This window comes from Ylistrum balloti, unplaced genomic scaffold (genome assembly GCF_031769215.1).
Source record: "Ylistrum balloti isolate Yb309-2 unplaced genomic scaffold, AGI_CSIRO_Ybal_v1 Utg369578, whole genome shotgun sequence".
Lineage (NCBI taxonomy): Eukaryota > Metazoa > Mollusca > Bivalvia > Pectinida > Pectinidae > Ylistrum > Ylistrum balloti.
Genome location: NW_026781870.1, coordinates 313,131 through 339,926, shown reverse-complemented (window position 1 = coordinate 339,926; position 26,796 = coordinate 313,131). Strand labels below are relative to the sequence as shown.

At 35.4% G+C, this 26,796-nt stretch overlaps 1 protein-coding gene across 1 annotated transcript; it reads left to right on the top strand.

The window, feature by feature from the left end:
- LOC132543108 (solute carrier family 2, facilitated glucose transporter member 10-like) lies at positions 1-26,412 on the top strand. Its single transcript, XM_060206571.1, has 13 exons — positions 1-28; positions 3,859-4,095; positions 9,480-9,596; positions 10,348-10,478; positions 11,385-11,441; positions 13,018-13,121; positions 13,526-13,634; positions 13,847-13,930; positions 14,544-14,741; positions 15,215-15,593; positions 16,049-16,171; positions 16,624-16,756; positions 26,280-26,412. The coding sequence occupies exons 1-13, from the start codon at positions 1-3 to the stop codon at positions 26,410-26,412; spliced, it is 1,833 nt and encodes a 610-aa protein (XP_060062554.1).
- The last annotated feature ends 384 nt before the right edge of the window (positions 26,413-26,796 follow it).

Genomic DNA, 26,796 nt, shown 5'->3' with positions numbered 1-26,796 from the left:
ATGGAGAATGAGGATCTGCAGGAGGGAGGTAATTTTGAGAATTGATTTATTCTATGTTACATGTAACTGTCCATTACCTGGGTAAGTTTATTGAAGAGGGGGATAAGAATTGTCGAAACTTCCATGTTGGTATCACTTTCAACAAAGAAAATATTCTTCAGGATTTTTTTTACTACACAATTAGATCCCGGGAACATTGCACCATATGATGTATCCCTAATGTATAGTGATACACAGACTATTATGATAACATGTAATGTCATTATACATGCTCATGTACAATCAGAGAGATAATCATGTACACATGTAGATCAAGCAATAATAACAGTATTATAATACCATATTTGACTTTATTATCTCGCCTACCTCTAGCTTTACGAACCGATGGAAGTGCTTAATTTTATAACATGATACCTAAACTCCCCCTCCCTTCACCCTAATAAAAGAAAAAGACTAACAAGGAAACAAACAAAAACAGTGTTTATTTCAGCGTTCTACTAACCTTCATACAGCTAAATATTTTGTCTGAATGTTTTTTTGCCGTAATTCAAACTGTATTTACTATTAGTACCAAAATTTTATTTATGCTTAAATCATTTAATTCAAGTACATTATTTCATTGGTTTACTTCATAATGAACCCTGTAATGTTATGTGACAATGAAATAAATGTTTCTGCTGGGCAGTAGTGATGGGTGATGATAGATAAAACCAATCGCCTAACCTTATCTGATGCGCTGATCGATTGTAATTTTCCATAACAGATCATCAGTAAATACTAAACATTTTCTTGTGTTTTAGCAAAAACCAAATTTATATTATATGTAATAAAGATGTCAATGGCCAATAACATTCATTCTTATAGGAATTTCAGATAAGTGAGGAACATTCATTCTTATAGGAATTTCAGATAAGTGAGGTATTTTGGGTTAAAAATGTGTGTGTCTCTCTATATATATATTGAATTTAGTAAGTAATATCGACCGTATGGTCCAATATTGGTACTTGATCCTAACATACAAATGTTCATTAGATACAAATTACTGGAATAGATATGAGATCAATGAGTAATAACAACAAGTGTGCCGAGATGTACCGGTAGACTACTTTCCCCAGAGTGTGACATGCAATTGTTTTCGTTGCGATCACAGTATGCTCAGTGTCTACAGCACAAAAAAAAAAGTAATTATTTAAATACAACATTTTCAATATTTTAATCACCATCTTCCATACAACAACTTTGGATGGTTTTTGTTCCTTGTAAAGGGCCTTCGTAGTCCCTCAGCTGTAGGGATTATCAAGACACCTAAATTTGCACTATCGCTCTCAATTTTACTTTATAGCTTTGTATTTGTTTCATGTTCTATGTATGTAAGTTTCTGTTTTAAAGAACAAAGCAGCGAAATGCATCTTAGATTAGATTAGCGAGTATTTTTTCAACTAAGATTTCACATGAAGCCTTTTTACCTTTTAGTTTGGTTGCAGCCCTTTCAGTCTTTATAAGTGAGTGGTATGTTTTTAAGGTTGAATATGCTATACTGACAGTATTTATTAATGCTCATGGTTTTTGACAACACTCTGTGATCAGAATATCAAATAGCAGTGCATACTCTCAATGAACACTTTGTATTCTGTATCCTGCTGTTGTTAATGACAACCAGTATCTGTCAAAAGAGGAAATGTGAACTAAGTTATTTCGTTCAGATTTGGCTGATATGATTCGTCTCTCTTGTTAAAATGATTAGTCTCCCTCGTAAAAAAAATATTGATACCATTTATACGGGATGTATATAAATTTTTCTGAAATAGATATATTTTTGCTATATAACTATTGTACCAGCTGATATTTTTCAATCTTTTGTAATTGTTCTGTTTACCAATATTTCCCTTGAAAAGGTCTTTTGAATACCATTAATGATCTTGTCAACGTATGGGCTGTATACACAAACATCTATGTAATAAGATGACATCTGTTACACGAATATTGAAAAACCAGTTGATGTTTAAGGTATAAAAAACTTAAATAAACATGTACAGAATCACTCAGTTACTATGTAAACACATACACAGTAACAGATGTGATTTATCTGATGAAATATCTTCATATCAATAACTTACATTATAAATATAATAAAAATGAAATATGCATAACATGATGAATTATTCATCTGTTAATTTCAGGAGGAATGTAAAGCAGTGTTGATTATTTATTGATAACTTACAAAAATATATATATTTGTACGACAGGTTACAACATAAGTAAGGAATTGGCAGGTGCTTGATATCATGAAATGTGTCCTAACCAAAATCAATGCATCTGAGAATGCAAGATTTTGCATTACGAAAATTTACATGATTTACAATACATGACATCTCTTTGAAAATTGGATATATGTGATTATTCCTGAGAAATTCGACTTCTACTGTTAATATCTGTGGTCCTGGATTATATGTACTTGAACATTTTGAATGGTACCTATTTATTTTGAGTGATATTTTGCAATTGATAACCTGTGCAATGTGTCTGAGTTTACCTGTATAATCAGAACTATTTATTATTTACACGTGTGCTAGCTCTCTTGATTTGTGCTCCACACTTGTAAATCATTCCTACATTTTACTCTAGTGTCAATTTTTAGTAAAAGACAAGATACACTGAGGTGTTTTGCTTTAATATTTTACTAATATGACCTGGTTTGAATAGAAAATTATATAGAATGTCACACTTGAGTGATTTAATGGATACTGTGAACTGCCCTATCAGCTGAAAGTAAAAGTATACACATGTATACGCCCAGTGAAGAAAGATGGCACTGATGTAGAGATATCATGTCTGAGCTTTACTCACATTAGGGACTGATGTCTGAAGGAATCTGTTTGTTTGAATATCATTATGGGGAATTTACTGAGCCAAAAGTTTGGGATTTATAGTGAAAACCCTGACGTACCTCTAATAAAAAATGGCAACGTGGACAATGAAACTGGTCACCCTATTACTAAAGGTACGGTTGATTACATTAAATTTATCAATTACTTCAGTTATCTTTTTTTATACCAAAAAGATAAAAAGTATCATGGTACTTTTGATAAGATTGTATAATTTATAAAAAGCAACAAGTTATGATATACACATCATGTAAACAATTTCTCATGAAAAATAGACGTTTGATTTTTGCCTTTTGTGGAATTATGCTTATTTTGTCTAAAATAATTATCTGTAATGCATCAAAGTATTGTCCAGTAGTTGTATATTACTGACAAATTAGAAATATGTGTAGTAGTGTCATCATTTGGCAATATTGCTTTTAACATATTCATAGTATTTTAACTATATGCGTTCGTATGTAATGGAAATCAGCCTACCGTAAATATTGTATGTGGCGCATTGTGGAAAAACACACGCAGAAATAGCACGTGAGAATGTGAGTGAGATACTAAACGGATGTGATGTAATGTGTAGTAAACCTGTTTGTCCAGTATGTATTGGTAAACCTGTTTGTCCAGTACATATTGTCTTTGTATAATAAGCAAGTGACCTCTGTTACCTATGTTTGGTTTGTTAGGGTTGAAACGGTAGTAATTCAATCTGATGTTGCAGTATGAAATATCCAACCTTGCAACATATGGCTTGGAAAACCTGTTGAACGAAAAAAGTATAATTCACCAACTGATAAGTTTTATCAATATGTAAAGGAAAAAAAATTTGCAGTACTCATCGTTTTGCTGTGTAATTGATAAGCCTACCTCCTGATTTTGAGTTTAAGACCATGTTTTGGTCCTTCGGGGCTTATTGTAGTAAAACTACTGTATTGGACATTCTGTGTGTATGATATTGTTAAGCATTATATTTTTATGACAGAGATTCTATTGAAGAATTACGCCTCCCGCAATGGGTCCCTTGACTCAAATCTGGATCAAGACACTATACAGGCCATACACATGGAACTGGAGGAGTGTCACCTTGACAACAGTCCTGTGGTTAGTCCTATCCACTCAGCACAACCCTCCAAAGTCTCTGGTTTCTCTCCCAACTGTTACCTTGGTCTGGCAGCTGTCATGGCTTCCCTTGGTGGTATTCTCTTCGGATATGACATTGGTAAATTCTTTACATTTTTCTGCTTATATTTTAAGAAAGTAAACATACACGAGTTATGTGCAAGGAACTCATTGACTTTTACATGTGTCGAGAGACAATTAATCTGGTCTAATGAGATTTAATAAAAATGTTTACTTGTAGCTTTCATTCTGTATGTTGATAAGTCAGATATGTACAGTAATTTATGAAAAAAAATTGTAATCATTCAAATACTTATTTCCTTTGATTATTTGACTATACTCACACTAACAAGCATCTTCTGTTCCTTTTAAGTATCATTAAAACTTATGTTGGGTTGAGTTTTGATTGATCTAACCCCTTCATATTTATTTACCACTTTTTTTGGGAAAAAGGTGTTTACTATGGATGTTTTGTGTTCTCAGACACAAATTGGAAAGGAACATCTATTTTAACCTTGACCTCTGTGACCTCAATTAAGTCTCAATATTTAGACCAGTTACAGTATTATAAAGCATTCCAGCTAGAGTTATTAACAGAGTTCACACTTAGTGCTATACCATTATATAGGAATACAGTATGTTACCAGACATATTTCTGTAGTGATAGACAGTATATAGGAATACAGTGTGTTACCTGACATATTTCTGTAGTGATAGACAGTATATAGGAATACAGTATGTTACCAGACATATTTCTGTAGTGATAGACAGTATATAGGAGTACAGTATGTTACCTGACATGTTTCTGTAGTGGTAGACAGTATATAGGAGTACAGTATGTTACCAGACATATTTCTGTAGTGATAGACAGTATATAGGAGTACAGTGTGTTACCAGACATATTTCTGTAGTGATAGACAGTATATAGGAGTACAGTGTGTTACCTGACATATTTCTGTAGTGATAGACAGTATATAGGAGTACAGTATGTTACCTGACATATTTCTGTAGAGATAGACAGTATATAGGAGTACAGTGTGTTACCTGACATATTTCTGTAGTGATATATAGACAGTATATAGTAGAATACAGTATGTTACCAGACATATTTCTGTAGTGATAGACAGTATATAGGAATACAGTGTGTTACCTGACATATTTCTGTAGTGATAGACAGTATATAGGAATACAGTATGTTACCTGACATATTTCTGTAGTGATAGACAGTATATAGGAATACAGTATGTTACCAGACATATTTCTGTAGTGATAGACAGTATATAGGAATACAGTATGTTACCTGACATATTTCTGTAGTGATAGACAGTATATAGGAATACAGTATGTTACCAGACATATTTCTGTAGTGATAGACAGTATATAGGAATACAGTATGTTACCAGACATATTTCTGTAGTGATAGACAGTATATAGGAATACAGTATGTTACCTGACATATTTCTGTAGTGATAGACAGTATATAGGAATACAGTATGTTACCTGACATATTTCTGTAGTGATAGACAGTATATAGGAATACAGTGTGTTACCTGACATATTTCTGTAGTGATAGACAGTATATAGGAATACAGTATGTTACCAGACATATTTCTGTAGTGATAGACAGTATATAGGAATACAGTGTGTTACCTGACATATTTCTGTAGTGATAGACAGTATATAGGAATACAGTGTGTTACCTGACATATTTCTGTAGTGATAGACAGTATATAGGAGTACAGTATGTTACCTGACATATTTCTGTAGTGATAGACAGTATATAGGAGTACAGTATGTTACCAGACATATTTCTGTAGTGATAGACAGTATATAGGAATACAGTGTGTTACCTGACATATTTCTGTAGTGATAGACAGTATATAGGAGTACAGTATGTTACCTGACATATTTCTGTAGTGATAGACAGTATATAGGAGTACAGTATGTTACCAGACATATTTCTGTAGTGATAGACAGTATATAGGAATACAGTGTGTTACCTGACATATTTCTGTAGTGATAGACAGTATATAGGAATACAGTGTGTTACCTGACATATTTCTGTAGTGATAGACAGTATATAGGAGTACAGTATGTTACCAGACATATTTCTGTAGTGATAGACAGTATATAGGAATACAGTGTGTTACCTGACATATTTCTGTAGTGATAGACAGTATATAGGAATACAGTGTGTTACCAGACATATTTCTGTAGTGATAGACAGTATATAGGAATACAGTGTGTTACCAGACATATTTCTGTAGTGATAGACAGTATATAGGAATACAGTGTGTTACCAGACATATTTCTGTAGTGATAGACAGTATATAAGAATACAGTATGTTACCAGACATATTTCTGTAGTGATAGACAGTATATAGGAATACAGTATGTTACCTGACATATTTCTGTAGTGATAGACAGTATATAGGAGTACAGTATGTTACCAGACATATTTCTGTAGTGATAGACAGTATATAAGAATACAGTATGTTACCAGACATATTTCTGTAGTGATAGACAGTATATAGGAGTACAGTGTGTTACCTGACATATTTCTGTAGTGATAGACAGTATATAGGAATACAGTATGTTACCTGAGACATATTTCTGTAGTGATAGACAGTATATAGGAATACAGTATGTTACCAGACATATTTCTGTAGTGATAGACAGTATATAGGAATACAGTATGTTACCAGACATATTTCTGTAGTGATAGACAGTATATAGGAATACAGTGTGTTACCTGACATATTTCTGTAGTGATAGACAGTATATAGGAATACAGTATGTTACCTGACATATTTCTGTAGTGATAGACAGTATATAGGAGTACAGTATGTTACCAGACATATTTCTGTAGTGATAGACAGTATATAGGAGTACAGTGTGTTACCTGACATATTTCTGTAGTGATAGACAGTATATAGGAGTACAGTATGTTACCAGACATATTTCTGTAGTGATAGACAGTATATAGGAATACAGTATGTTACCAGACATATTTCTGTAGTGATAGACAGTATATAGGAGTACAGTATGTTACCAGACATATTTCTGTAGTGATAGACAGTATATAGGAATACAGTGTGTTACCTGACATATTTCTGTAGTGATAGACAGTATATAGGAATACAGTGTGTTACCTGACATATTTCTGTAGTGATAGACAGTATATAGGAGTACAGTATGTTACTAGACATATTTCTGTAGTGATAGACAGTATATAGGAATACAGTATGTTACCTGACATATTTCTGTAGTGATAGACAGTATATAGGAATACAGTGTGTTACCTGACATATTTCTGTAGTGATAGACAGTATATAGGAATACAGTGTGTTACCTGACATATTTCTGTAGTGATAGACAGTATATAGGAATACAGTGTGTTACCTGACATATTTCTGTAGTGATAGACAGTATATAGGAGTACAGTGTGTTACCAGACATATTTCTGTAGTGATAGACAGTATATAGGAATACAGTATGTTACCAGACATATTTCTGTAGTGATAGACAGTATATAGGAGTACAGTATGTTACCAGACATATTTCTGTAGTGATAGACAGTATATAGGAATACAGTATGTTACCAGACATATTTCTGTAGTGATAGACAGTATATAGGAGTACAGTATGTTACCAGACATATTTCTGTAGTGATAGACAGTATATAGGAATACAGTATGTTACCAGACATATTTCTGTAGTGATAGACAGTATATAGGAGTACAGTATGTTACCAGACATATTTGTGTAGTGATAGACAGTATATAGGAATACAGTATGTTACCAGACATATTTCTGTAGTGATAGACAGTATATAGGAGTACAGTATGTTACCAGACATATTTCTGTAGTGATAGACAGTATATAGGAATACAGTATGTTACCAGACATATTTCTGTAGTGATAGACAGTATATAGGAATACAGTGTGTTACCAGACATATTTCTGTAGTGATAGACAGTATATAGGAGTACAGTATGTTACCTGACATATTTCTGTAGTGTTAGACAGTATATAGGAGTACAGTATGTTACCTGACATATTTCTGTAGTGATAGACAGTATATAGGAATACAGTGTGTTACCTGACATATTTCTGTAGTGATAGACAGTATATAGGAGTACAGTGTTACTTATTTCTGTAGTGATAGACAGTATATAGGAATACAGTATGTTACCTGACATATTTCTGTAGATAGACAGTATATAGGAATACAGTGTGTTACCTGACATATTTCTGTAGTGATAGACAGTATATAGGAATACAGTGTGTTACCAGACATATTTCTGTAGTGATAGACAGTATATAGGAATACAGTGTGTTACCAGACATATTTCTGTAGTGATAGTATATAAGAATACAGTATGTTACCAGACATATTTCTGTAGTGATAGACAGTATATAGGAATACAGTATGTTACCAGACATATTTCTGTAGTGATAGACAGTATATAGGAATACAGTGTGTTACCAGACATATTTCTGTAGTGATAGACAGTATATAGGAGTACAGTATGTTACCTGACATATTTCTGTAGAGATAGACAGTATATAGGAGTACAGTGTGTTACCTGACATATTTCTGTAGTGATAGACAGTATATAGGAATACAGTGTGTTACCTGACATATTTCTGTAGTGATAGACAGTATATAGGAGTACAGTATGTTACTAGACATATTTCTGTAGTGATAGACAGTATATAGGAATACAGTATGTTACCTGACATATTTCTGTAGAGATAGACAGTATATAGGAATACAATGTGTTACCTGACATATTTCTGTAGTGATAGACAGTATATAGGAATACAGTGTGTTACCAGACATATTTCTGTAGTGATAGACAGTATATAGGAATACAGTATGTTACCAGACATATTTCTGTAGTGATAGACAGTATATAAGAATACAGTATGTTACCAGACATATTTTTGAGGTAGCGACTTTTATTTTACTTTACTATCTTTAACCTTATTCATTCTTTAGTGTTTGAGTACTGAATTAGTATACTTACTGCAGGCTCTGTTTTTTTCAGTTTTGAAGGTTTACAAAATTACATGTATATGTGTTTATTGGCCAATAGGAATGCATCTAACAATTAGCTCATCTAAATCTATTGAAGCTTCTGTGGAAATGTCTACATCTTCCATATCATTGCTAGGTGTTTGTATTGGGTATTTTATAAATTGAGTTGAAAGGGGTTCTTCTGTATGATATTGAATGTCATTCCTGAAAATAAATGAGTTCCTTTTTTATTTTTATGCTTCAAAAGGCTATTGGAAATGTTTGAACACAAATTCTGATTGGTCGAAGCCCACTTCCCCACTTAGGGTATATATGTTGTTGTCATGGGCTTATGGGAGGATCAATATTGCAGTCTAATTTTCACCATGGTGAAAAGTCAAGTAATAAAGATGTTTATTTTAAGATAACATATCAGGGTTGATTTATTTTGATAATTCCAGGTATCATATCTGGTGCAGTCCTACAGCTACAGGACCAGTTCTGTCTGTCCTGTTTCCAGAGGGAACTTGTTGTCAGCATTATGCTTGTAGGGGCCATGATGGGGTCCCTCTTTGGAGGTAAGCCTAGTTTCATAACAGAGATCAATTATCATGTTGTAGGACAAGATTTTTAGACTTGACTGAAAAGAATGGTACAATAGATTTATATAATTTTTGACTTAATAATTAAGAGGTGAATTTGAAATTTTCAACCTGACTTAGTTATAGGTTAGTATCAAGTGTATGTGTTCTGTCAGAATTAGTTTTGGTTCTTGGGATAATGTTACTCTTAAATGATGGAAGTGAAAATAAAATCTAATTGGAAGTTGTTTGCTATATCAAAAACTTCCATGATTTTGCAGTGGGGAGGTCTGCAACATTATAGTAAAATAATTTTTGAAAAACCATTGTATGAGATGATATATACAAACAGTTTATGATTGAACACTGTATACCAGGATATTTTCACCCCAAGTTATTTTCTTCCTCGTACCATTACTCACAAATTTGCCTCATGTTGCTTTTGCCCTCTGAGGATGATATAAAACAGTATAACAAATTTTCACCCCTATCTTCATTTCACCCTCCCTGTTCATAGAAAAAAAGAGCCAAAAAACCCAGGGGTGAAAATTTCCCACTATACAGTATATGCATGAAGAAAATGCAGGATTTAGATAATTCGTCTGATATCAAAACTGAATGTTTATGGTTGTGAAAACCTGTAAGAGTAAGTCAGGCAGTACAGCTTACTGAATTCATATTTGTTTTACATTTCTGTAATTGGAACATGTATTTACATATTTTATACTAGAGTGTCTTTTACTTGTAGGATTTGTGATAGACAAGTATGGACGAAGGCAGACCATCATTCTTAATGCTGTAGTATTCCTAGTGGGAGCTTTCATCCTCGCCGTCTCTTCCAGTTATCCTCTCCTTGTAAGTACTGGAGTAGTCTCAATCGTAGCATTCATTCTCACCCTCTTGACAAATTATCCCCTCCTAGTTAGAACTGGAGAAGTCTTAACAGGGATATTCATTCTCATCTCCCTACCAGTTATCCTCTCCTAGTAAGTACTGGAGTAGTCTCAATCGTAGCATTCATTCTCACCCTCTCGACAAATTATCCCCTCCTAGTAAGAACTGGAGAAGTCTTAACAGGGATATTCATTCTCATCTCTCTACCAGTTATCCTCTCCTAGTAAGTACTGGAGTAGACTCAATAGGGACATTCACTCTAGCCCTCTCTACCAGTCATCTCCTAGGAGATTCTTGAGTGTTCCTAGTAATATTTACCTTCATTCTATTGTCTTGCCCACTCCTCTTTTCTGTTCTAAACTCGAAATTAAAAACCTTGAAAAAAATACTTCAAACATCTTGATGAGGATTGGTTTTTAAATAATTGTCAATTTTAAGAGCTCGCTAGTAAATGTATATCTGTGATTGCCAATATTTATGTATCAGCAGTATTAGATTGAAATTACAAAGAGTGGATGAAAGAATTATGACATTTATATTTTAATATGTTCAGGATCACCTCTTAATGTTTCTGGTAATACAATATTAATTGTGTGTATGCCTTATGAGATCAGAGTACTGAATTCTTGAATAAGGACAATTAATAAGCCCACCATGTGAATAACAGTAAATAAACAAATGCGAGGCAATGCTGTTTCCTGGCTTTGTGATGAGAAGACCTGCTTCTGTGACTGTGTTGGTCCTGGGTCCCTGCCCCAGTGTGATACAGGTTAAAAGATACATTCATTTTTCTTTCCAGTGATAGCTCCTGCTGTAAGTATATAAGTGTGACTGTTTACATATCAGAGATAGCATCTGTAAGTATATAAGCTGTAGCCGTCCTGCTGTAAGTATATAAGTGTGTCTGCTACTGGAGAGTGTGTTTACATATCAGAGATAGCTCCAGCTGTAAGTATATAAGTGTGTCTGTTTACATATCAGAGATAGCTCCTGCTGTAAGTATATAAGTGTGACTGTTTACATATCAGAGATAGCTCCTGCTGTAAGTATGTGTGTCTGTTTACATATCAGAGATAGCTCCTGCTGTAAGTATATAAGTGTGTCTGTTTACATATCAGAGATAGCTCCTGCTGTAAGTATATAAGTGTGTCTGTTTACATATCAGAGATAGCTCCAGCTGTAAGTATATAAGTGTGTCTGTTTACATATCAGAGATAGCTCCTGCTGTAAGTATATAAGTGTGTCTGTTTACATATCAGAGATAGCTCCTGCTGTAAGTATATAAGTGTGACTGTTTACATATCAGAGATAGCTCCAGCTGTAAGTATATAAGTGTGTCTGTTTACATATCAGAGATAGCTCCTGCTGTAAGTATATAAGTGTGACTGTTTACATATCAGAGATAGCTCCTGCTGTAAGTATATAAGTGTGTCTGTTTACATATCAGAGATAGGTCCTGCTGTAAGTATATAAGTGTGTCTGTTTACATATCAGAGATAGCTCCTGCTGTAAGTATATAAGTGTGTCTGTTTACATATCAGAGATAGCTCCTGCTGTAAGTATATAAGTGTGACTGTTTACATATCAGAGATAGCTCCTGCTGTAAGTATGTGTGTCTGTTTACATATCAGAGATAGCTCCTGCTGTAGATATATAAGTGTGACTGTTTACATATCAGAGATAGCTCCTGCTGTAAGTATGTGTGTCTGTTTACATATCAGAGATAGCTCCTGCTGTAAGTATATAAGTGTGACTGATTACGTATCAGAGATAGCTCCTGCTGTAAGTATGTGTGACTGTTTACATATCAGAGATAGGTCCTGCTGTAAGTATGTGTGTCTGTTTACATATCAGAGATAGCTCCTGCTGTAAGTATATAAGTGTGACTGTTTACATATCAGCTGTAGATATAAGTGTGTCTCCTGCTGTAAGTATGTGTTACTGTTTACATATCAGAGATAGCTCCAGCTGTAAGTATATAAGTGTGTCTGTTTACATATCAGAGATAGCTCCTGTTGTAAGTATACATACCAGGTATCTGTTTACATATCAGATATAGCTCCTGTTGTATATTGATAAATGTTAATTAATGCCATTAAGATATCCAAGATCATTAGGCTGCTATCAGTTAGAACATATTACAATACATTTACATATCTGATATCGCTACTGTGTATGTCAATCTATTCATTGATATCTCAGTGATAGATCTTAAACATTTGTTGTTATTATTTTACCATTGTATCCCTTCTTGTCGAATAATTAAGGAAATTCCATACACAATTACAGATTTAACAGGAATAGTTTTGTCTCTGATGGTGGACCATTTATGTATTGAAAAAGAATTATAAGGGGAACAACTTTCTTATAATAGTTTGGTGTTATAGATTAATAGACTTAACACAAAACTAATGCAGATTATCATACTTCCTGCACAAATAGATGTTACTTTTACAGAAATATTAAAATTTGTCATGCAATCCTATATATATATCAGCTGAGACTCTTGTCTTTGTGTTTACAGAAGAAACGTGGGGTGCTGGTGTCACTGAATGAGTTGGGCATTACCTTAGGACTTCTCCTGGCATACCTTGTCAACTACTTCTTTATACAGGTCAACAATGGCTGGTATGTGCTTTATACAGTACACATTACCTGTATATTTTAAAGTAAAAATCAACTGTAATAACCTTTCATCAATCCTCAAGCCAGATGTCATGGTATCAGCAGTAAAAAGGCCTTGGTCTCTTTGTTGAAGAAACCAGAGAATTATTATACATACATTTTGCTATGAGGTCTTCCATTAACCAGGTTGTTAAATTTGATTGTTTTCTTAAGAATGTATATACACTCTAGAATACAAGACTATAAAATGTTTTCATGTTGGTGGTGTGTTGGCCTACATAATGTCATCACTAAGCCTGTCACCTGAGAGTACACACATAATAGTTTGTTGGCGTCTTGTCAAAAAAGCTCATTATATTAGTAAAAGGAATCTAGTTGATGTAAAATTGATCTCTTTCTTCTATCAGGCGGTACATGTTTGGACTATCTGCCATTCCTGCAGTCATCCAAGGTGTTGGGATGATGTTCCTTCCCAAGAGTCCTCGATTTTACATGTTGAAAAGACAGGAGGCCAAGGTTAGTTCAAAGTCATACTGGAATGGGCAGACAACTCTATAAAAAGTATATGTGCATGTAGTACATAAAGTGTTTTTTTTTTTTAATTTGCTTTTTCGATGGTTCTAATTTTGTGGTTTTATTTGTTTTAAAAAACAAAAAGGAAGTATTTTTTATGGACTTGGAACAGAATACAACCCATTAATGTGATGATGATATGTGGTGTTGTTTAGGCACAAGAAGTGTTGATGAAGCTGAGACGGGGAGATGTAGAGAAAGAGATGAATGCCATGAAAATATCCATAGCTGGGGAAATGGTATGTTGTGGCAGGTTATTTCTAGAAATACATTATTGAGGAACAGAATAATTTCATATGATAGTGGTTTTTGAATTCCCCACATGTTTTGAGTTAAATGAATGTTTATTGTAAAATTTTAGATTTACTCTGTTATATTTGATGGCTTTCATTACCATTTTTATTTCTTGACAACTTCCTCCCTACTTCTTCTAATAGTATAGAATTAAATAGTTATGTTAAAGTTTCCTGTTGGTATTACAATCCAAGTATTCTCTCAGAATAATATTTAGATTGAGTCCTCAGGCTGGTCAGAAAATCATGGAAATACAAGGTTTGTTGATAAACATGTCTTGATAAAGACACCCTCAATATTGACAGGTGCTAATTATCCTTTTTCTGTTTTCTGTTTACCTCCCCAGATATCTCAGGCAGTAGTTGTATCTGTTCTGTTTACCTCCCCAGATATCTCAGGCAGTAGTTTTATCTGTTCTGTTTACCTCCCCAGATGTCTCCGGCAGTAGTTCTATCTGTTCTGTGTATATACTCAAATTTCTCTGTTTGATCTGTGTTCTGATTACTTCCCTACATATGCTCGTTACAGCTGTTTAATCTATTCTCTTTACCTCCCCAGAACCAGACCTGCTGCAGCCTTTGCAGCAGTGTGGACAATATGAGAGGTCGGATGATGATTGGGGCAGGACTTGTCTTCTTCCAACAGTTTACCGGCCAGCCAAATGTGCTGTATTATGCACCCACCATTTTTGAGGCTGTAGGCTTCGGATCACATTCCGCTGCTACCCTTGCAACAGTAGGGCTAGGGGTTATTAAAGTAAGCACTGACACACAAAATGCTTAAAAGTAATGCTGATCAAATGAAAATTAAAAAAAAAAACATTCTTCCTGAGATTTGGATTGACAAACAGGCACATGGACAGGCTGTTTGAGTCACCCTTCGTCCATGGTCATTTTTCCATCTGTTATCCCTCTGTAATTCAGGTTATCAATATTTCTCACGTTGTAATTGAACATTGGTTGAGCCTTTTAAATTTTGAGCTAGGATAAACAAAATGGCTGGCATATCCTACCATATATCAAATTTAACAGTTGATGTTTAGAAAACAATTAAATCAATGTATCATCAGTTTTATAAAAGTCCTACAATGGTAGGGTGTTAAGATTTTGTATGTATTTGTTCAGTATTTACTTTTAACTGTTGTTATATATAGTAAGTAACATACATGAAGTACAATGATATTATTATCAACTTACACATGAAATATATTTTCTAATTGATGTTAACAGGTTGTAATGACTGTCATAGCATTACTGTGTGTGGATAAATGGGGAAGACGCAAGTTTCTCCTGACTGGTGCTGTTCTGATGGGTACTGCCATCTTATGTCTAGGACTTGTAACTCATCTTCAGAACCACACACTTAACAAAAAGACATGCTCAGAGAGTGAAGTGTGTGTGCCATCAACAGATAACCATCAACATCAAGTTTTTCTATACAACCAATCAAATAGCTTCACTGGTGCTAACCTGACTAACCCAAGCATAGCTAATCAGTCTAACTCTACTGATCACACACCTTTGGTACATGGGGACAAAGCAGGAAGGGTAGTAGCATTCATAGCCCTGATGACTTTTGTAGCGGCTTATGCCATTGGATTTGGACCAGGTATGATTTTTTCTTGACTTAACCTTATTGCATCTATTTTGTGTTGTGAAGAAACAATAGAATGATGTGAAATAATCTATTTTAAACTTTATCTCAGTCAAATCAGTGGTACATTGTAAGGTTGGGATCGGGAGAAGGGAGCCTGTATTTTGCAAAAATTACTAACAGCTGTCCAGGATAAGACTCTTTCACATTCTTAAGACATCACAAACATAGACTTTTCAAATTATCATCTACAAACTTATTTTTATCCTAAGTTACAATATAAACAGAATTATGATCAGACAGGACTCAAAATGTTTGTCTGCTGAAGATTACAGATCTACTTTAATATTAGTTACATAGTCTCTCTCTCTATGGAATTTTCATTTGCTGTGGTATGTAAAATGAAATTTGACCTTTACCACCATGGACAGATGTGATGACCTTTAACCTAATGCTTGGTTTTTACACAGTAACATGGCTGGTCCTCAGTGAAATTTTCCCTGCCTCGGTGAAGGGACGGGCCATTGGCATAACAACAGTTCTCAACTGGGGCACCAATATGGTTGTTTCTTCTGTCTTTCTCAATGTCATTGGTAAGCACTCAAAAGATACCACTGATCAAACTAGGGAGAAAATGTACCTAGTAAACTGAAAAAGAAATATTAATAAGAAACATCCTTTCTTTTCATTGTTAATGATGGGTTCCATTCATGGGTATAAAGTGTTGTTAGCTAAGTTTATTATCCAATGAACAGTCAGGGTGACTTTTAAGATGGTTTTCCTAGAAGCTCATGTATGACATCTGCTCCATACTATCCAAAGCAATAAGGATAAGGTCTTACTCAAGGACACAACAATGACACCACAGCATTGTGTGTGAACTCATTTTCTTTAGAGAAACGCAAACTACCCCAGAGTATGTTATTTAAACTAATTATAAAGAAATATATGTTAAACATAATATGCCATCTTTTATCAACCTGAAGATTTTAATATACCTGAAATGTAAGTAAGACAAATATGTTTTATTTTCTTTGACCTTCAGATAAGTTGGGAGTGTCCTTGACCTTCTTCGTCTTTTGTTTTATCTGTGCGCTATCCACAGGATTTATCTTTCTCTTTGTTCCTGAGACCAAAGGGCGTTCCCTGGAACAGATATCTTCTGATCTTACAAAGGGGTAAGTAAAATAAAACAATACCAAATTCAATGTCATATTTTAAAAATAATTTTTATAATCAATTAATTTTGAGTGAAAGTGACTAATTATGCAGTGTTGGTACATGTACAGAAATATATTTGTTTGATAAAGTTTTAGATTAAATATGATGTTTTTATTCATAATGTAACAGATTTATTATCAAACATATTTGAAAAAGTGTATGTGGTTTAACATTTATGTTTAATGACTTATATTTAAAATATGCAGGTAGTGTTGTAGTAGACATCATTGTTGTATACAAAGATCTGGTATATTATAAAGATCCTCTTGTATTGGGTGAAAACATGAGTTATTTATATACTTACTAACATTGTAAACTTATCTACCAACAGTTGTATAGTTCAGAAATGTCCATGTTCTTGGTAAGATTTCACTGCTCTCATTTTAATAAGGTGTTGGTATTTCTGGACTTTGATAGTATTATATTTGTATTTGGTTTTACTAACAGTTTACTGACAATCAGCTGTCCAGCACTCAACTCAAAACTTGTGTGAAGTTTTGTCTTGAATCCTGCAGCAAACATTAGTTATGTTAGATATTATATGAACATAATTATATTTCATTTCTTGGTAGATTATCATAAATTGCCTCTGTATATGTCTTTTGAAACATTTCCTTCTAGTTCAAATTTCAACTCTCTAGGGTCGACAACAATGTCACTGTTTCTATAAACACAAATCTGGCATCATTGGTCTCCAACTTCAATTCCTTTTGTGATTTTCAAAATATTGACAAGTCCTATAGTCAACACATTTCGATATTTCGACCACCTGAAATCAAAGGCAACTTTTACAATACTATTTTGATGACATTGCTCATTAGATTTTAATATGTATTATCTTATCTCCCTTCTTTTAATTAAAACAAGGTCACTGTTACTATAAATAGAATCTTTGTGTTTCCTCTTAAGACACTTATTTTCTTTAACAAAAAACATCATTGTTAATAAGGTCATTGTTGTGTTGCCTGCAGAGCTGACGGACACTTAGGGATCTATTTGTCCGTCGTCATGCGTCAGCGGCATCTGTACGGAAGTTTTCCTGACTTTTTTTCGGTTATGCTTTGAGTTATAGAAATGAAATTTAGTACCTTTGAACTTAGAAAATTATCTGGGAATATTGTTTTCTGGACTTTCTTTGGTTATGCTTTGAGTTATAGAAATAAAATCTGGTATATGGCTTCTTGTTGGAAGGGTACAGATTACATTTGATTCTTGGCTCTCTGTGACCCTTCTTTGCAGAGTTATGCCTCTTCGAAAATTCTTCAAGAATATGTTTTTTTTATACTTTTCTTGATTATGCTTAGAGTTATTGAAATGAAATATGAGAAATGGCTTCATGGTCGAACATTACAGATAAGGTTTGATTCACGGCTTTCTTGGCAGAGTTATGCCCTGTTGAACTCAAATTCTTTGAGAATATTGTGTTCTGGATTTTTCTTGGTTATGCTTGGAGTTATCAAAATGCAATTTTATACATGAGTTCTTGATCAAAAGTTACTCACCAAGTTTGCTTCTTGGCACTCTGTAACCCTTCTTGGCAGTGATATGTCCCTTTGAACTTGGAAAATTTCTCAGGAATATTGCTTTACGCAGTTTTCCCTTTATGCTTCGAGTTATAGAAATAAAATTTGGTATTATAACTGTTAATAGTGAAATTTGTCACTCAAGTGTAGAACATAATTTGTGTTAAATCTTAATGTGACCGGCTGGCTTATCAGACAGATAGTTTAATTGCGGTCACCTTAGTGTCAGAATCATGCCGTGAAACATTGGCTGGGCATGCTCTCCACCATGGAGACATTAACTGGTCACGGTTTAATTGTAGATCAGTAGAAGACACTTTCCCTATCAGAATTAGGTTATAATTGCTTTAGGATAAACTGTAAGATCACAGCAAATAGAGTCAGTCCTGGTGTGGCCGTGGAAGGAGTAACTTGTTAAGCTCGATACTCAGGCCATACATGTTATCATTGTTGTAACTTGTGTTAATACTCAACATTTGTACTTGAGAACGGTTGTTGCTGGTCTTTTGTATAACATAAGGATAGTACAACATAACGGGGTAACATATTCTGGTGGCAGCGGTAAAGGATCATTCTAAGGAGAAGGACTCCGTTATCAAAGATATAACGCTCATTAGAACTGTTCAATATGTCGACGACTGAAGAAACGGAAACTGCGAAGATGACGGCAGCACAAACAAAGTTGGAAATAAGAAGACTCGAAATTCAAGCAGAGAAAGAGGAAAAAGAACGCCAAATGAACTTAGAAAAAGAAAAACTTCAAGCAGAGAAAGAGGAAAAAGAACGCCAAATGAATTTTGAAAGAGAAAGGATGACGATGGAAGTTGAAAGAGAAAAGATGAGAATGGACGCCGAAGAAAAGGAAAGAGAACATCAAAGGAAAGTGAAAGAATTGGAACTAGAGATTGAAAAAGCAAAACTTCAAAAGGAACGGTGTGAGACAAATTCTAACCCTGTGCCGTTTAGACTGAAACTTCAACCTTATAATCATACTGAAAGTGAGGATATAGTGACATTCTTATCAGAGTTTACTGCTTTATCAACACAGGCTGGATGGACAGAAGAAGTAAAAATGCTACAGCTGAGAACCTTGTTAACAGGTGAGGCCAGAGAGGTAGCTATTCAAGCACATGGGTCATTTGAAGAACTTTGTAAAGCCCTAATGGACAGGTACGGGAAAAGGCCCTACCAATATTTCAAGCTATTACAGACAGCCCAAAGGGAACCAAAGGAAACATACAGAGGACTTATGGCAAGAATTGAACAATATCTTACTAGATTTGTGGACTCAGTAGAGGATGTCATGGAAAAATTCAAAGAGGAATATTTTCTTAGTGCATTGCCAGTGTCACAAGCACAATGGATACGCCGTAACAAAGGGTCGAGCAGTGTGGTTGAAGCCGCAGAGGATTATATTCTACCTGAACGGAATATAAACAAATCAACGCAAGGTAAAAGTATAAATGGAAAAACTTTTACCTCTGATCGGGACCAGAGAAAGGAGCAATCGACAGAGCAAATGAAAAGTGTGCAGTGTTACAATTGTAACAAGTACGGGCACTTCGCGAGGAAATGTCCAAAAAACAGAGAAGGTAAAAATCTTGCAGGTTTTTTAGTGCGACAATACACGGGAGGACTTATCCATGTCCCAGGAGAGGTCAATGGCCGTGATATTAGTTTCGTGAAAGACACTGGGTCAGCGATGACCTTGATTAGGGAAGACCTGGTGGACCCAAGTTGTGTATTGGAGGGTCAGCGGGAGACGCTGTGTACAGCGACTGGACAGCCGTTTTCAGCCAAACTGGCTATCGTTGATATGGACACGCCATATTATAAGGGACATGCTCAGGTCGGATTAGTGCCTGACCTTGTCGCTGAAGCCCTGTTGGGGGTAGACATCATAGAGAGACAATCAAAGGCTGTGAATGTTGTTACGCGTGCACAACATCGTAATAACATTGCTGAAGAAAGGCTAGCTGAGGACAAGGCAAAGGAATGCCATGTAAAAGTTGGAATGGACCCCGACATGGACCAAGTGGATGCCAGTAAGGGAAGTGATGTTGGACAGGCGAACGATGTGGACCTGGACCATGGCGATGGCGTTGGTGAGGACATTGACAACATCAGTGAGACTGTATCCCACAGCAATGGGGATGATACAGTTAACATCACAACAGAGGAACCGCTTGAACTTTCTGCTGTAAATGCTGAAGTGCTTAGTAAGCTTCAGCAGGAAGATCCAACTTTAGCCAACATTCGGAGAAAAGCTGCAAGTTCAGAGGAATCTGTGCAGGAAGATAGGAATGCCCTGTACTGGGAAAATGGGATTCTCCGTAGGAAATGGGAGTCTAGTGATGGAGCCCAACATGGAGTCCAGGTAGTACTACCAGAGGCACTACGTCTCAATATCATTAAATTGGGACATGATAGACCACTTGCGGGACATTTAGGGATAGAAAAGACCAAAGAGCGTGTCGTTAATTCATTCTATTGGCCAGGAATTTTTAAGGACATACAGGAATACTGTAGTACTTGTAACGTATGTCAAAAGACCGCCAGAAGACGTGGTGACGAGAAAGCTCCATTAGGACAACCACCGATCATTAGTGAGCCATTTTACAAAATATCTATGGATGTTGTTGGGCCACTGTCTCGAACAAAGAAGGGGAACAGGTTTATTCTTACCGTTATGGATGACGCAACAAGGTACCCAGAGGCTTTTGCATTAAAGAATGTGGACGCAGAAACCATAGCTAACACATTGGTGGAACTGTTCAGTAGGGTAGGAGTGCCTCGTGTTATTCTGACAGACCAGGGCACAAATTTCACCTCAAAAATGATACAAGAACTCTACCGTGTGATGGGAATCAAGGGCATAACAACATCGCCATATCACCCACAGGCTAATGGGAAGGTAGAAAGATTTAACGCAACTCTCAAAGCTGTGTTAAAGAAACTCTGCACGTCAAATCAGGAAGCCTGGGACGAGCTGTTGCCATATGCATTGTTTGCATATAGGGAAGTACCCCATGAGGAAACGGGATTCTCACCATTTGAGATGCTATATGGATGGCCGGTCAGAGGACCATTACAGATTTTAGAGCAAGCCATGACAGGTGAAGGAGAGCTTAGAAAATCTGTCATTGACCATGTTGTTCATATGAGAGAAAAGCTCGCAATGGTTAGAGAAACAGTACAGGAAAACCTGACACACAAACGGCAAAAGATCAAAGAGTGGTACGACAGGAGCGCCACAAAACGGGAACTTCGACCTGGGGACGAGGTTCTACTATTACTACCATCAGACACATCAAAAATGGTCGCCCAATGGAAAGGACCATATAGGGTCATAAGGAAAGTCAACGACGTCAACTATGAGGTCAATGTTGGAGGACGTCGTAAACGAGTTGTTTATCATATCAACCTACTACGGAAGTACAATAGAGCTGTCCAAAACGTCATGTTTGTCGAAAAGGTTGACATCGCCGATTCTGATTTTGACGGTTCTAATTCAACATTGGAGGTAACACTGGATGTTACACTTGGCAAAATGTTAGATAAGTCACAGCGCCAAGAAATCCGTCAGCTTTGTCAAGAATACAGTGATGTCATAAATCCTAATCCAGGAAAAACATTGTTAGTTACGCACAGCCTGAGGACAACGTGTGAGAAACCAATCCGACAACAGCCATACAGAATTCCTCAAGCCAAAAAACAAGAGGTGAAGAAAATGTTGGATGAAATGATAGAGCGTGGTTATATAACACCTTCCTCAAGTCCATACTCATCTCCAATAGTTTTGGTGGAAAAGAAGGATACTACAACTCGGCTATGTGTGGATTACAGGAAACTCAACGACGTAACTGTATGTGACGGGTACCCAATACCCAGGGTGGACGAGATATTTGAAAAGCTAGGCAAAGCTCAATACCTCAGCACTATGGACCTAGCAAAGGGATACTGGCAGATACCTCTGTCTCCAGATTCACAGGAAAAGTCAGCTTTCGTAACTGAATTTGGACACTTCCAATTCAAGGTAATGCCTTTTGGTATGAAAACAGCGCCTGCTACATTTGCAAGAATGATGGACAGACTGTTAGCAGGAGTAGAACATGTGGTCGCTTACTTTGATGATATAGTGGTATACAGCGACACATGGAAGGAACACCTTGAACATATCAAGACTGTATTGGACAAACTTCGGGAAAGTGGATTAACAGTAAAGCCATCAAAATGTCAATTTGGTGAAGAGGAACTTTACTGTCTGGGACACATTGTCGGGAAAGGAAAGCTTAAACCAGATAGTCGGAAGGTTCAAGCCATGGTTGACTTCCCCCTCCCACAAACCAAAAAAGGGATTAGGTCATTTCTAGGTATGACTGGTTATTATCGGCGTTTCATTCAGGATTATGCCAAGATATCGGCTCCATTGACCAACATGCTAAGGAAAGACAAACCAAGGCAACCCAAATGGATGGATGACACTGTAAATGCATTCAACCAACTAAAGGACGAGATGACCAAGGCACCGGTACTAGCAAATCCAGATTTTAAAGAGCCCTTCGTCATTCAGACTGATGCCAGCAACGTGGCTATTGGAGCGGTCTTAAGTCAGAATATCAACAATAAGGAACACCCTATTGCGTACATCAGCAGAAAGTTACTGCCGCGGGAACAAAATTACTCTACAGTGGAGAAGGAATGTTTAGCTATCGTTTGGAGTGTTGAGTCATTCTCCTATTATATTAGTGGTGTTCACTTTACCATTTTGACTGACCACAATCCACTTAAATGGCTTGATAGGACCAAGCAAAAGAATCAGAGACTGTTAAGATGGGCACTGGCATTACAACAGTTTCATTATACAATCAGATATCGACGGGGCCAGGAAAATGCCAATGCGGATGGACTATCCAGAATTGAATAAATAGTGTATATATTTTGAAAAAAAAGGAGACGAACACTGACTCTGGATGTATCATCAATTGTGAACATGTGATAAGGTTGTGATGTGTATACCTTAAGAACAAACAGTGACAGTCTAACAGAAGTACCTTATCCAAGGAAGTTAACAGTATATTGTAGAATTTAGAATTAACTGTTGTTCAAGTAAACTTACCAGTGTTTGTGTACATACTAAATATTATCTCAGCCTGAGTATCATGAGCAGTTTGCTATCTCTGAACTTTTAGACCGTAAAAGTTTTCTTAGGCAGGGGGATGTTAATAGTGAAATTTGTCACTCAAGTGTAGAACATAATTTGTGTTAAATCTTAATGTGACCGGCTGGCTTATCAGACAGATAGTTTAATTGCGGTCACCTTAGTGTCAGAATCATGCCGTGAAACATTGGCTGGGCATGCTCTCCACCATGGAGACATTAACTGGTCACGGTTTAATTGTAGATCAGTAGAAGACACTTTCCCTATCAGAATTAGATTATAATTGCTTTAGGATAAACTGTAAGATCACAGCAAATAGAGTCAGTCCTGGTGTGGCCGTGGAAGGAGTAACTTGTTAAGCTCGATACTCAGGCCATACATGTTATCATTGTTGTAACTTGTGTTAATACTCAACATTTGTACTTGAGAACGGTTGTTGCTGGTCTTTTGTATAACATAAGGATAGTACAACATAACGGGGTAACAATAACTTTATGGTTGAATGTTGCACATCCAGTTCAATATCTGGGTGACCATGACACATTATGCAGGTGACACATACAGTTCTGAGGAACTCTTGTTGATGTATTTTGTTTGGTATTACTGCCCTACCAATTTTTTTGTTTCCTCATTATTGCTGAACTCCAATACCTCAAGAACATAACCTCCTGTATGAACTAGAAATTTCAGGATACAGGGTTGAAATACAAGGCCACCATTACTGTTACTATAAATAGATTTTTTGTCATCTCTTTTCAGACTCATTTCTTTTCCAAAATTGAAGTGATATTTCTTTTACACTATCATTCCAACAGCAGTTGCTGGTCACACAACTTCATTATTTATAACTACACCTAATATGTTATGTCACTCATTTACTTATGGTGTCCACTTAAACTGGGAATGTATGTATTCTTTGATAATGTTAAAAAGTGCATGATGCTTTATTAAAAGCATGTGTATGGTGGTGGTTAGGGTTGAACTTCTAATATGCCCTTCATTTTCTTCAATGAAATCTTTATTAACTGAGGTTTATATATATTTACAGTTCATGATATTTGTTAAGGTTTTTAGATTATGTTTGATGCTACTGTGTTGAATGATTCATGCTAAAATCAATAATAGTTATCACTGTAAACAGTTAGTTACTTTGAAAGCAATATTTTTTATTGTTACTTATTACTAAATTCTGTAACACTTATTGAATGTATCATTTAAAACACATACAGGAGAAAGCATTTAGTATATCCAGAAATATTTACCACAAAATTCAGTATATCCTGAAATATTTACCACAGAATTCAGTATATCCAGAAATATTTACCACAAAATTCAGTATATCCTGAAATTACCACAGAATTCAGTATATCCTGAAATATTTACCACATAATTCACTACATCCTGAAATTACCACAGAATTCAGTACATCCTGAAATATTTACCACAGAATTCAGTATATCCTGAAATATTTACCACATAATTAATTATATCCAGAAATATTTACCCCAGAATTCAGTATATCCAGAAATATTTACCACATAATTCACTACATCCTGAAATTACCACAGAATTCAGTACATCCTGAAATATTTACCACAGAAACCAGTATATCCTGAAATATTTACCACAGAAACCAGTATATCCTGAAATGTGTACCACAGAAACCAGTATATCCTAAAATGTTTACCACATAATTCACTACATCCTGAAATGTTTACCACAGAAACCAGTATATCCTGAAATGTTTACAACAGAAACCAGTATATCCTGAAATGTTTACCACAGAAACCAGTATATCCTGAAATGTGTACCACAGAAACCAGTATATCCTGAAATGTTTACCACATAATTCACTACATCCTGAAATGTTTACCACAGAAACCAGTATATCCTGAAATGTTTACAACAGAAACCAGTATATCCTGAAATGTTTACCACAGAAACCAGTATATCCTGAAATGTGTACCACAGAAACCAGTACATCCTGAAATGTGTACCACAAAAACCAGTATATCCTGAAATGTGTACCACAGAAACCAGTATATCCTGAAATGTTTACCACAGAAACCAGAATATCCTAAAATGTTTTACCACAGAATTCAGTATATCCTGAAATGTGTACCACTGAATTCAGTACATCCTGAAATGTTTACCACAGAATTCAGTACATCCTGAAATGTGTACCACTGAGTTCAGTATATCCTGAAATGTTTACCACAGAAACCAGTATATCCTAAAATGTTTTACCACAGAATTCAGTATATCCTGAAATGTGTACCACTGAATTCAGTACATCCTGAAATGTTTACCACAGAATTCAGTACATCCTGAAATGTGTACCACTGAGTTCAGTATATCCTGAAATGTTTACCACAGAAACCAGTATATCCTAAAATGTTTTACCACAGAATTCATTATATCCTGAAATGTGTACCACTGAATTAAGTACATCCTGAAATGTTTACCACAGAATTCAGTACATCCTGAAATGTGTACCACAAAAACCAGTATATCCTGAAATGTTTACCACAGAATTCAGTACATCCTGAAATGTTTACCACAGAATTCAGTATATCCTGAAATGTGTACCACAGAAACCAGTATATCCTGAAATGTTTACCACAGAATTCAGTATATCCTGAAATGTGTACCACTGAATTCAGTACATCCTGAAATGTTTACCACAGAATTTGGCTTTATTATTTCAAAATTCTATTTCACAACATATTTCATAGAATTCTGTTTTATCCTTTAAGAATGCAATTTTGTAATGTACCTTTCGTTTTACCATTTCAGATCACTGTTATCAACGGTCAGAGTACGTCTGGGAACTCTTTGGTGTTGTAAGTCACTGAAAACAGAAATCAAACTGTCGTCTGGATACAAACCTGTCCCAGAGGTACGCATGTCCTCACTAGCTGTGAGCTGAGGTCATTGAGGAGGAACAAGAGTCAAAATTTGATTACGGTCAAGAATTGTTTGAAACAGGTCTTCTTGGACAAAATCAACTGTCAATTAATTCTAGTCAGACTTAATCAAAGGCATGGTAAAACAAAATTATTCTCAGAAAAAGATTAAGGATTGGTGCAACATTTAATTTTTCAACGCAGTTTTGTTTATCATATCAAGTTAGATTAAATAAACTATACTTAGTAAGACCCTGACATACTGATACTGTAGTACCTGGCCCCACTTGTATAAAACATCTCAACTTGAGATCTCCTCAAGCCCAGATTTTCCTCAGCTAATATCTCCTTGAAAATATCTTGTATGAAAATTCTAATTCTAAAATTGAGAAAATTTTATACAAGCC

Bases quoted from the DNA above. Each gene is read 5' to 3' on its own strand.
- LOC132543108 (XM_060206571.1), top strand. From the start codon at position 1: ATGGAGAATGAGGATCTGCAGGAGGGAG. The intron at 13,635-13,846 runs GTTAGTTCAAAG...GGTGTTGTTTAG, and splicing joins TGAAAAGACAGGAGGCCAAG to GCACAAGAAGTGTTGATGAA. The intron at 16,172-16,623 runs GTAAGCACTCAA...TTTGACCTTCAG, and splicing joins TGTCTTTCTCAATGTCATTG to ATAAGTTGGGAGTGTCCTTG.